The sequence below is a fragment of the Empidonax traillii genome, unplaced genomic scaffold, assembly GCF_003031625.1.
Source record: "Empidonax traillii isolate 1590-97213 ecotype Southwest subspecies unplaced genomic scaffold, ASM303162v1 scaffold31:size1920502, whole genome shotgun sequence".
NCBI classification, from domain to species: domain Eukaryota; kingdom Metazoa; phylum Chordata; class Aves; order Passeriformes; family Tyrannidae; genus Empidonax; species Empidonax traillii.
The window spans coordinates 1,573,420-1,586,323 of record NW_020955224.1 but is presented as its reverse complement, the minus strand read 5'-3'; the positions used below and the strand labels follow the sequence as shown (position 1 = coordinate 1,586,323).

At 37.5% G+C, this 12,904-nt stretch overlaps 1 protein-coding gene across 1 annotated transcript in view; it reads right to left on the bottom strand.

The window, feature by feature from the left end:
• NVL (nuclear VCP-like) overlaps positions 1-12,904 on the bottom strand; it is a 38,219-nt gene that overhangs the window by 25,197 nt on the left and 118 nt on the right. Inside the window, exons 2-12 of the mRNA XM_027911433.1 lie at positions 10,930-11,003; positions 9,750-9,802; positions 9,569-9,662; positions 8,614-8,668; positions 7,830-8,096; positions 6,368-6,491; positions 5,992-6,068; positions 5,572-5,706; positions 4,427-4,528; positions 2,437-2,554; positions 1,849-1,993 (exon numbers count right to left, since the gene is read on the bottom strand). Of these exons, the coding sequence (XP_027767234.1) occupies positions 1,849-1,993; positions 2,437-2,554; positions 4,427-4,528; positions 5,572-5,706; positions 5,992-6,068; positions 6,368-6,491; positions 7,830-8,096; positions 8,614-8,668; positions 9,569-9,662; positions 9,750-9,802; positions 10,930-11,003 (1,244 nt within the window). The remainder of the gene's footprint in view (positions 1-1,848; positions 1,994-2,436; positions 2,555-4,426; positions 4,529-5,571; positions 5,707-5,991; positions 6,069-6,367; positions 6,492-7,829; positions 8,097-8,613; positions 8,669-9,568; positions 9,663-9,749; positions 9,803-10,929; positions 11,004-12,904) is intronic.

Genomic DNA, 12,904 nt, shown 5'->3' with positions numbered 1-12,904 from the left:
AAAAAAAAAAAAAAAAAAAAAAAAAAAAAAAAAAAAAAAAAAAAAAAAAAAAAAAAAAAAAAAAAAAAAAAAAAAAAAAAAAAAAAAAGGAGGCATACGCCATTGTCACTGCACAGAAACTGGCAGAAGAACTCTGAGGAAAGGGATCAAATCAACTTGTTTAAAACAGGAAAACATCACTTCATTGGGAAAATATTTTAAAGAGGCAGCACAAACCAAAGATAATTTCTAGTTCCAATGAAACTAGTTCAAATTATTTCCAGATCAAGTAATGAAACTGCAGAAAAGTTATGAAAGAAACAAGTGATTAAGCTATTCAAAACTCTGAAATTATAATATGTTTCATCTGTTTGCCTCCCCCACTCTCCCTTAAAACTTTATTAGTGATATCAGTGTGGTTCTCAAGAATTTTTCAATCTGACAGCAGCTGTAGCTAATTAACTGAGAAAGCAAAAAGTTAAGAACTATAAATGGTTCGTTCTGAATTTGTGTCCTACAGATATTATTTTCCTTCATGGGCTTCATACATGTACAAGAAAACACTGCAAGTAAAGCAAGACCTCCAGATCCTCATCTTACTCCACCTCAGCTAAGCAGTTCAAAGCCTGCCTTCAGCAAGACTCATTTATCCTAAGTCAGCACACTGTAAGGGTTTCTGTTTCTATATGACTCTTCCATTTTAAAATAAAGGAACAACACCATCCCCAAACTTCCTGGCAAAACAAAACAGAAAAGCAGGGGAAGCATGGGGAGGGAATAACTTTAAAAAAAAAAAAAGAAAACAAAATCAACAGTTCCTGTAAGCTTACACCTCCAGGAACACAAACAATTGTACAAAACAATAATATGAACAAATACGACTACTCTCCACCTGTGAACAACCTCTATACACTACAATAACTTTGCCATTCACAACTACTGCCCTTCAAAACAGTGCTGTTTCTGGGAATGTGAATTTTAACATGATTCTAAGAAGTACTACAGAATCAGAACTCCCATCAGTTAACTCTTTAGTTCTGCCTCTAACAATCTGCATGTTTTCCCACCAACAAAGAGGAACATAATTTCTACAGGGCTGTAGATCTGGAGGAAGAAGGGAGGAAAAAAAAAAACCAAACAAAACTCAACTTAGAAATATGATTAGTTGAGGTAGAAGAAACTTATCCTTTAACCTTCCTTTCCTTTCTATAACAAGATAAGCCACAGCTGTTTTCAAACTTCCTTTCCTGTGTTTTCTACTGTTGTGGAAATGAGTAGCAGTTCCTTTTTAATTAAGAAAGCAAAAACAGATTTATTACTTTTAACCTAGTCTGACAGTCACAGCTCTTTGGATAAAAAAGGGCCAGTTACACAACAGAGGACGCAGCTCAGTTTAGTGCCTGGACTGGTGTATTTCCACGAGGACTGGAATGAAGAATCTAGGCTTGTTGCTTAAGGTATGTGCTTGAGAGGACTAACAAATAGGTTATACCTAATTTATGTTCCTAATTTAATGGTTCCATAGGGAACACCAAAGATAGAATGTTAACTTCCTGAAAAACAGAAAATATACATTTGACTCCATCATCTATACTGTTAAGGCACTTGAAAATCCATTAATATAACGCTAAAAGCAGATTTGCACACAAGAAAGGAGACCACTCCAAATGTAGACAGAGCTTCCAAGACAAAGAGTAGATGCACACAGTGTCTTCTGCACTTTTCAGTGTGTGCTGATCCACAGGTATGTACAGGCACAAACAGGACTAAACACAGTAAAGTACTTTTCCTTAATTAGTATGTCAACTTACACATTACTGCCTTAACTACTAATTAATCATAAAGAAGCTTAAAGTTCATAACATGTACTTTTCTCTCGCCCCTTCATCTGGGATCCCTAAACAAATTTCTCGGTCAAATCTCCCAGCTCTCCTCAGCGCAGGGTCCAGTGAGTCGGGTCTGTTTGTTGCTCCGATAACAAGGACTTGGGTAGTGGCAGCCACATTATTCAAGTCTAAAGGAAGGAAGGAAGGAAGTTAATACTCATACTCACTGTCCCAATTTTGTTCCAGTATCTGTGGGACTCTGTTTCTGCTGCACACGATAACACTCAGCACAGACAAAACTGACCAACAGTCACTGCCGTTCATCCTTATTTCTACTACCCAGAACTCGCACTTTGAACAAGCAAGCAGAAATAAGCATTTCAAATTAAATTCAACAGATATTTCCATTAGTTCTGCTTATGCAAGAGACAGGCTTATATAATGCTAGACAGACCACTGAAAATAACATCAAATTTATAAGAGGCTTCCCATCACTCCCCACAGTGCAAAAACATGAAAAATTATTATCACGAGCTCCTCTAAAGTAACCACATGTCAGTACTGAAGTAAAGCAGACAGTGAGCCTGCTAATCAGAAATTTAAGCTTAGCACAGATGTTCCTGAAACTGACCGTCCATACAAGTCAGGAACTGAGCAACAATCCTCCGCTCCATGTCCTTAGACGCAACTTCTCTTTTTGGGGTGATTGCATCAATCTCATCAATGAAAAGGACACATGGTGCACTGGACTAGGAACAAAAAATAGTAATAATTACAAAATGACACTGGCAGGGTGTACTACAAGAAAGAAATTTTTCCTATTCTCTAATCTGTAATTATTACTGTAAGTCTGCTGCATAATCAACTGCTCCTGGAACAATTCTATTGTTCTTTCTGAGGATTTGGAGAGTCACCAGACTACGAAACTGCACTGAGCTGAGGCTATGGAATAACTGAGGTGTGAGATTCAAAATGTCTCTACACACTGTTTAAAATTTAAATATACCTCTATGTTGCTTTATGTTTCCCACAAACATTCCACTGTGACTGCCTGTTTAAGTCCATAAACGAAAATCACACAAGAAAGGTCTAGTTTGGGTTTTTGTTTGTTTTGTTAGTGACATTAGAGCTGTGGAATTTCAAGAGCTAATGTTACTGACACACATAATGGAATAAAAGGAGCAGTAGGTGGTCATGTAACTTCAAGACTACTACAGAGCCTGACCGTGTTCAAAAAAGAAAAATGAGCTGTGAGAAACTCCTACAAGTGTTCTAGAATTCCATGTACTTCATAAAAAGCCAAGACTAATTCTGAATAATAATTTGTGTAACTAATAGAATGGTGTTTAACTGACAAAAGATTATTAATATTTACATAAAGCACTAGTAGTACAAAGGAATACTTAAGGAAAACACTGGAATCATCTTGCAAAGGAGTGCCCTATAAAAAAATAGCGTTTCACACCCCACGCACTGGGTGTTATCAGGCACCAGCTGCGCCATCTACTGGTCATTCCCTTTCCCTCTGTCTGACAGGGGAAAAAAGCCATCAAGACTCCACAGGACCTGCATAATGTGGAATCGTGTCCTTATTCCTGCACAAAAATTGGTACAAAAACTGAGTGGAAAAGTCCTTTAAGTGAATGTGAGAGACTTACAAAAAAGTTATTAGACTTTTTTTTAAACTTATTTTATGCAATAGATGTAAATTCTGCAACAACGATTTTTAGAGCAACCTCCCCTCAATCACTCCACACAGAAATGTAATTTCTAAAAACTCTTTCCCATAAACTATTTAATTTTATTCTAAACAACATCTTAACAAGGCTCTCTAAAAATGAAAGTACTGTATGAATTGGAAACATTAAAATATTAACAGTTTCACAAGCAGTCTTTTTGCCCTGTTTAGCATTCTTTTTTACAGGAAAACACTTTAAATACCTAAATGTAGTCATGAGGGAAAGCAGAAAAATGGAATTAAGTTGGAAAACCATAACATTCTCAGAGGTCAGGAATGGAAAACTGTCTTCATGAAGTAAAACACTAGCCACATACTGAAAAATCAGAAAAATCTGCATTTGTTTACATTAAAATTATCTCAACCTGTCTCATTTTCTTTGCTTCTTACCATGTCCAGAAATCACACCAAAGCAAGACTTCAACTGTAGCTTGTCTCCTGCTCTTATCACATTTGTTCCAAATTTTCTACTTTATACTTAGACCCCCAAGGCCTAAAGTTTCTCACATTCACTCAAATTCCACACCACATAAAACTAGCAAAAAAACCCTGTAACAAAAAAGCACAACCAAATGCTCTTATTTTGTTTTTTTATATATCAAGCCAAGCAGCTGCAAATATGTAAATAATTTCTGTTGCTCTCTTTACATTGCTATGATGAACTATCTTTTGTCAAGGCTTCAGAATAGTGAGCTTTGTGCCTTATGACATCATGACAGTACAATAGAATTCTCGTCACAGGAGGGGAGAGAAGTCATGTGTGCAGCAGTATAAGAATTCACTCACTAATATTCACCCAAATTCAAACCACAGCAACAAAGTACGAATCTTTACAGAGAAAGAGATAAACAATTCACAGTGTTATTTCCAGGGGGTGTCTCACCACAGCCTGCTCAAACAATTCTCTCAGTTTCTGCTCAGATTCCCCTGACACTCCAGACACAATCTCTGTTGCAGCCACTTTCAACATTGGGAGCTCGAGTTCCTGGAAGAGACAAGGAACACTGATTGATATATTCAGAGGTTTGAAATGCTGGCTGTCCTTGCAGACAAATATTTTCCAATACGACATCTTTTACACCTACAAACTATGCAACCAAGACTAAAACCTAAAGAGCTTTTAAAAAAAATAAATAGCATCATTCAACTTAAAATGGGTCTGAGCCATTTGTACAAGTGAATAGAAATGGATACTAAAAAAAACCCCACTTTCCCTAATTCAGTTAAGTGACTGCACTGTCAAATAGCTTCTCACCTTGGTTCCCAACCCAGTCCTTCACAATGCATATATTTCAGTTTGTGCTTGGGCTCCTTTTTTGAAAAAACTGTTTATTTCTATGCATAACAGGGCAACACAGGCCCCACCAGGTTTGGTTCCCTTAATTCTGCTTCAGAAATATCTGAGCAGGAGGGTACAATAAGACACTTGTAAAACACACACTCAAGGTTTTCTGCTATTAAAAATAAATAAATACAATGGTGACTTTGATAGACTATAGCACAGCAGTGCTACACATAGTTGTGCCCTCACCACACACCAAACTATCCACACCAACGGTGTCATATACTCTGAAAATGTCAGGTTGACACAGGCAAGGCAACATCCAGGTTGGGAATTCACAAACTAACTGGTTAATGGATGCCACACAATGAAATCAGTTAATGCCTCATAAAAGATGGTAAGGTTGAGTCTAGACTTAAAATGAAACACAATGTAAATTTAACCAAAACTACCTTCCATTTACACCCTTCTCAACACCCGTGCCTATACTGTTGTCCTGGGAACGCCTCAGAACAATTTCAAATGTAAAACCTTGTCACCATGAGTCTCTTCTTTATATATGAGGTTCCATCAAGTACAGATTCAGATGGAATTCAAACAAAGGAAGTGAAGATTAATATATTTCAGACTGTCACGGGAAGGATAAAGAAGTGGAACGATTTAGTCTATCGTGAAGAAGGACTATTTTCTTTCTCTCTAAATATAATTCAGGAAAAGAAGAAACTGTAAATTCAAAGCTATCTCACCCCAGCAATTGCCTGTGCAAGTAATGTTTTCCCACATCCTGGTGGCCCATGTAAAAGAAAACCGCGAGGTGGAACCACACCTAAGTGGTTATAGACTTCAGGATGACAGATGTGAATGAGCATCTTGCATATTTCCTGATAAGAACAAGAACAACCTTCACTTAAATTACAGAAATTTGTATCACAGATTGCTACTATTATAGACAGGGCAAAAAAAAGCAAGTTCTGTTTATTAATCTGATTTCAGTGACTGCTTACAGAATGATTAACCCAAGGAAAATAAACAACCTTCTTGTTGTTGGTATAAGCAGCTCTTCTCAGTGCCATGCAGACGAATTCTGCAAGGTTCCTTCTTTGTCATTTTTCATGTGACATTTCTTTCATTGCATCCTGTAGCCCACAAATAAAATTCTAACTAACCTTTAGAGTTTCATCGTTGCCTCCTACATCCTCAAATGTCACTGAGGGGCGGTAAAGCTCTGGTCCCTTACTTCTCACTGTTAAGGAGGAAAAGTCACCCGAATTTAGACGTGGTGTAACAGCAGTTGCTAACACCAGACAGAGAGGTACTCAGCCTTAGCTAACTGTTAATTAGCTAAGCACATAGAGTAGTATTATTTTTTAGTAATAGACACAGGACTGAAATATTTTTTTTGTATAACATTAAGGCTAATTTTTTTTTTAAATGCTTGAGATCACCTCTCTGCACCTCAAAAAAACCCCACTTCTCCAGTAACAGATTCCATGGTCAAATACCATCTCTGTTTTGAGTAACACACCAAAAATAACTTCTCACCTTTCTTAAGTAACACGGATTCAATTTCTCCATCTACATCTGGAAATTCTTCCTTTTTTCTTTTTGCTCTCTTGCCCTTTGTCTTCGTTCTTTCACTCTCCAAGAGAGAAAATTCTGCTGATTTCTAGGCCATAAAACCAGAATTACATATACATAACCTTTTAAAGTCAGGGAACTTCTGCAAATACTTAAAAGAAGAAAATGTGTGTCTATGATGCTCAACTTATGCATACTATAAAAATAAAGACAAGCAAGGCAGGAATTTAACTCCTTTTGTAGAAAATCCTTTTTGTACTTAGGATTTTGCCCCTTTTAAAAATGGGATGAATAAAACTTCCCAAATGTTTTTACTCCATTGGAAACAATTTTTATTACTACTAATCACAAGTGGTTATAAGAAAATATTATTCAGTACTAACATAACTGCGTGTAAGAAAAGGACTATTACAGGATAAAAGAAATAAAAAGTTCAATGATGAAAGCTGAGGAGGTTTTTAAGAATACAGTATTGCAAACATTTTACAATTTGAAAATCTCTATTCATTTTCTCTAGCTGAGAGGATGCAGTACTACTCGGATAAAGGAATGATTTGTCTCATCTGCCTACTCAGTAAGCATTTTGTGTTATTAGAAAGGCAGATGTAAATGCAGGTCTTCCTTCACATAAAAAACAGGCTGCTGAAACATCTGGCCAGCCAAGCAATACAAATGTTAACTCAGATACATAAATGGAAAGCTTTCAGCAGCTAAACAAAATTGTGATCTCCTCCTTCACCCCAGTTATTTTTTTATTTTGAAAAAAACCAAACTGGGTAATATGACTAGATGGGAAGTCAAATCTACTTTTAACTGCTTTATAAATCAATGCAATTTCCTTTCATCTTCTGCAACTTTGTCCATTCAAAAAAATTCCGCTTTCCCAGGCTCACTAAGACTTTACCACACGCTGTGGTTACAGCAAGCCTCGAGCCAGGTAGGGCGGTCACTGGCAAATGGAACAAGTAACAGCTACTTATTCCTTTCCACTGCTCAGTATAGGCACTAATTTTCCTCAGAAAATGTAGAAGAAATTCATAATTTGGTGACTTTTTACCTCCCATACAAAGACGCTTGAAATGGGCCAGAAGGTTCAAAAATCACTTTTGACACTGCCGAAAAATAGGCTAAGACATTCCTTCCTCAGAACTCAAGCTAAAAACAAGTATTCTACTGGGCTTAAGCCAATCTTTCTTCTCTGTTTAACAGGTTCACTGTCTTTAAACACAGTATGCATGTTTGTAAAAAAAAATAATGTATTTTAAAAATCCAGAGAGAAAGACTCTCTTTTTGGTCTTAGAATCACCCTTCAGAAGTCTGTCAAGTTACACAGGAATCATATAATGGTTTGAGTTGGAAGGGACCTTACAGATCAATTATATTCATACTTCTAGTTTAATCATCTTGGGTTTGTAAAACACAATACCTCAGAAACCAGTTTCTTTTCCTCTCCTTCTACATCCTCAGAAAGGTCAATGAAAAAGTCTTTTCCACATGGAGTTTTATCAATGAACCAGCCACCATCAGAGATCCCTGTTTCCCCTCTTGCTCCTGGTGACACGGTGCTTGTTTGAGGTGCTGTTCGTGCAGGAGGAGGGGTTTCCACCAGGTCAGTTTTTGGAGTGCTTGGAACAGAATCGGGATTTCCTTTCTTATATAAGCTCAGCAGGGAACTGTTCATGTGATTTGTAGACTGCAGATTCACACATTTGAAAAGAAAATTTAGGGGACAGATTATTTATAGTAAGAGGCCAACAAAAATTGTTTCATAAACACAGCATTATCCCTGCTGGAGAAAAGAGGCATGCATCTCCCAACACACTCCTCTGCAAATCAAATGACTGCATATAAAAAACCTGTGCTCCTTGAAGGGGCAGCAGCCTTTGCAACTCACCCTGAAATGACCCCTGTTAATTAACTGGCAGGTACCTCTTTCCGTAGTCGTTGGGTATGTCAGTTCCTTTAATCACTTCACTCATTAGCTAAGTCTTTCAGGCCTCCAGAGTGCCTTCCTCAAAAGTGATTCCCCACCTCAAGTTCTTTCTATTCCTTCAGAATTCAGTCTCCTTTCAGCTCTACAGATTCTCAGTTGGAATTGTCAACTCTGTCTATACCTCCTCTCTTATCTCCACTTTTAAATTCCCCAAGTGCACTTTCACAACATAGAATCATATATTATGCAAATACAAACATAATCAAACACAACTTACTAGATCTTCTGGATAATCATCATAATCAGAGTCATCTGTGGTACTTCCAATAGTCCTTTACATGGAAGGAAGACAAAAACTCCATGATTATCAGAGCAGAACTGCAAGTGAGACATCCATAAAATAAAACAAATGTGATTTCAACAATGTGGCTCCCCACAACTATGACAGGCAGCCTAAGGCTGGAGAGAAATTCCTGACTTGCATATTTCCAATGTTCTACTTTTAAGAGTTAAAAAATGCATCCTTTCTAAGTCTGTGATGAATTGGATAGACTCGTCGTCAGCTTGGCTGAAAGAGAGTCCTAAAAAAAGGCAATGTAGGATCACTCTGACTCAGTTCACCAAGAGATCACACAATCACCAGTGCTGGCACAAGGGAAGTAGCAGCATATCCCTGCTGAACTAGACTAGTCCTTCTGACAACACTGTTCTCATTTCCCACAAGATCCTTAATATCTACCACAAGTTAGGGAAACCAGAACAGTCCATGAGACTATGCACAGGTTTAGGAGTCAGGAAATCTCAATTCCAATTTCATTCCCACTGGTGATTTACTCAGAACATCCTGTATTGTAGTCTTATCTCTCAGATGCAGACAATATCTCTCACGCCCAAGAAAGACTAAGAACAAAACAGAACAAAGGAACTGAATCACATGGGAACTGAGGCCTTGTGTGGAAAGCTATCCAAGAAGCCCCAAGGTATCCACTAATTCAGGGCTGTATGTTCCCCATAACAGAGAAGTCATGATTAGCTCCAGTATCTGCTTGTCTTCAGGGACAGAAGTGATTCCAATAAATACCGGTACCTTTTGAAGAAGACAAGCCTGTGGAATATCAAGGATCTGCCTGTAACCTTGAAACTACCAAAACTTAATAATATGAGGACAGAAAGCTTTAAAGAAATGGTAACACCAAAGGCATTATAAATCTACTGGTAAAAACTCGTCTTACTCATTTTTCTCTTGTCTCGCTCTTTTTGCCACATGTTCAGCTTCTAAAGCTGCTAAATCCTCACGCTGTTTTTCATTACTGATTATTCCAAACACTGAAAGAAAAAGTTCAAACATTTAAGAAAACAGCCAAAGCATAATCAAAGAATTTGGCATCTTGGGCACAACACTAACAGAACTACCTCTTGCAACTTGTATTCTAAAGGCGTTTCTTTTTCTTCGTCCATATTCTGCACTGAAAAAGAAAACCAAAATAAGCAGGTTACACCAACTGATTCCCCCCCCCCCCACATATTGTCATTCTCAGTGGAAAAAATACATGGTAAGTTAATACCCAAGCTTCCACACAACTTCTTATTAAAAACCAACTGTGTGAAAATGTGATTATTTTTATTTAAGACTGGAATATCTCAGTTACTGGGATGAAAACAAACTACTAAACTAAGCTGATCTCTAAGGGAATATTTAGTAAAAATGATCAAGGTCTTCTTTAAGTGTAGATACAGAGAAGCAGCAATGTACAAATGAGCACGCTGGATTCTACTTCACAACATTAACAATATTTTAATTTTAATGCAAACGTGAACATATGGGCACAGGAACACAATCTAGAAAGGACAGTCCAGTAAGATATAACTGTGTTAATTAATAATGGTCACTATGAGAAATTCTGATTCAAGAGTATCCTTAAATGCAAACAAAACCCATCAACCTTTTACCTTATTGAAGGCGTGTTTTACTAACTTGCTTTAATACAACAGCCACAGAGGCAAAACAAAACCCTAAGACCCATAATCTATTAACCAAGGGAGTTTGGCTCATTTTATCTAACAAGGTACATAAAAATAGAGCACACAAACATGAGTGAATACACTTCTCCATCTTCATTAATCCCCACCAATGATGTGCTGAAACACAACCTTGCTCCCTACCCTAAAAAGTATAATGGCCTAAAAATAATTAGGCAAGACTGACTGTCCTGCTGAGCAACCGAACAAGATAGAATTTCTTGTTGTGTCCTGTACCGAACAGTTTTCTCCCCTCATATTTTAAGCTCACTGGGGTAAAGAGCAGCATGCTGCCATGCATCTTTGGCTGTTTATTTAAAACAAACAAACAAAAAAATCAACCCACAAGTAGATCTTGTAATCCCAGTGCGTTAATAAGATATGTGTTACTACATATTTCAGCAAAGGGAAACACTGAAGGGGAAATGACCCTACTGTTTCAATCAACCTCAAAAACTGGCAAATAAGTTAGCATAACAAAATTTAAATTTTTTTAATTAAAAACGCACAAATGTAAAAAAATAATAATCCAATATTTTAAATACAGAATGTAAGAACACACATCTTGGCTCACCTGTAGGTTTTCTGCAAATCAGATGCTAGAACTCCAATGTCAACATACTGCCCACATTTACTGCTTGCAAGATACTGAAATGAAGAATTTTAAGCAGAGAACAAAGTTCTTGTTAATCACTTTACCAGAACAGCTAGACCACATATGCCTTTTTTCAATCTCTACTCTTATTAGGAAGTCAAAATGAAAATCAGAAACAGCTTTTCACTGCCTTGCAACACACCAGACAGTATTTCCCAAGGAAATGGGAAATGCTTATTAAATTACAGATAACAGGTAGCTCTGTTTCCCCAGGAAGGGCAGTATCCTTCATTTTGGGACTTTTGGGGCTGGGTCAACTCCAATGCTTTTATTTAGTAAGAAAGATGACTTTGGAGCCCACACAGCATCCTACTGTCAATCCTAAAGTTCTTGGTTCCTCTCAGCTAACCTCCTTTTGGTTTAGATCTCTTACCCTAAAAATGAAACCATCTATATCAATCAGCATGAATACTATTGTAATGAGAACTTAATTCTTTACAAGATGTTTAAAGGAATACTACAGGAAAGCGTATTAACAAAAGTGAATTCTGTCAAGCCTTTCTATTGTTATTACAGCAGCTACTCCAATCCGTTTTCAAACCACAATTATGAAAGTGTGAGAAAATGTACAAAATTCCATTCACTCTCTTTTCCCGCTCTCCAAATTGGGACTGAGAAGGAGTTCTGATACTGTAAAGAACAATTCCTTCTTAAAAAGGAGAAAGAAAACAGAGAATCTCCCTAAAAGATATAGTATCACAGATGTCACAATGAGGAGAATTTCAAAATCTCATTTAAATTAATAACTCTATTTAAAACAATCAAATTGAATACAGAGTTATCTTTTAAAATTACAGTAAACTTCACATCAGCTATTGCCCTGCAGGAAACATCAAGCCTATCATAAACCCTACCATAAAAAGGCTTCAGAATACTCACAGTCACTGTGATCTTGTAAATTAAACCAAGCAAGTTCCTCAAGCAGCCACTTGCATTTTAAGGAATTAGAAGTGGAGTACACTAATACAGAGGCTCAAAAAAATGGTGTTTAACTTGCAAAGTCACCAGAGATTATCATGTAACACAGCACTGTGCCACTTGAAGGAATCACTGTTTTCCCTGTTCTTCACACATGTACTAGGGAAATAATTTTATTTTCCCCTTTTATTCAGCTATTTGATATAATTGCTCTACATGTTTCCAAATGCAAACACTTAAAACTTGCCCATATCACGGAATCACAGAATCAAATAGGTGGGAAAACACCCCTGAGATCATCAAGACCAACCTGTGACCCAACACCATCATGCCAAATAGACCATGGCATCAAGTGGCACATCCAGTCTTTCCTTAAACACCTCCAGGGACAGGGACTCCACCACCTCCCCGGGCAGCCCATTCCAATGTCTAATCACCCATTCTGTGAAGAAATTCCTACTAATACCCAAATATATATATCTAAACACACACACACATACATATATACACTTCACGTATATACACATATATGCACACAACACATATGCACATATACCTACATATGTACATATTTATACATATATGTACACATATGGTACATTTATACATTTATATACACTCTGAGTGTATTTTTTTTTTTTTTGCACTACTCATTGCACGCTTGAAGCAGCAGCCACCTTCAGGACCAGAAATACCGAAGAGAACAGAAAGATGCGCGAAAATAAAGCGAAAAAACCAGAAAATAAATTTAAAAAAACAAACAAACAAAAAACCAAAACACCCACCAAGCAAACAAATAGACATTTCTAAAGCCTATTTAAAGACCTGTGGGAGGTAAGGCCAGGCTTTGGTCCCCTCCAGCCCCTGAGCGGGCCGGATGCTCAAGGCCCCTCAGCGGGCGTGGGACACGCGAGTTCCCCCCCCCCCCCTCCGCCGCCAGCACTGTGGCCGTGGCCGCTGCCGGGTGTGCTCGTGA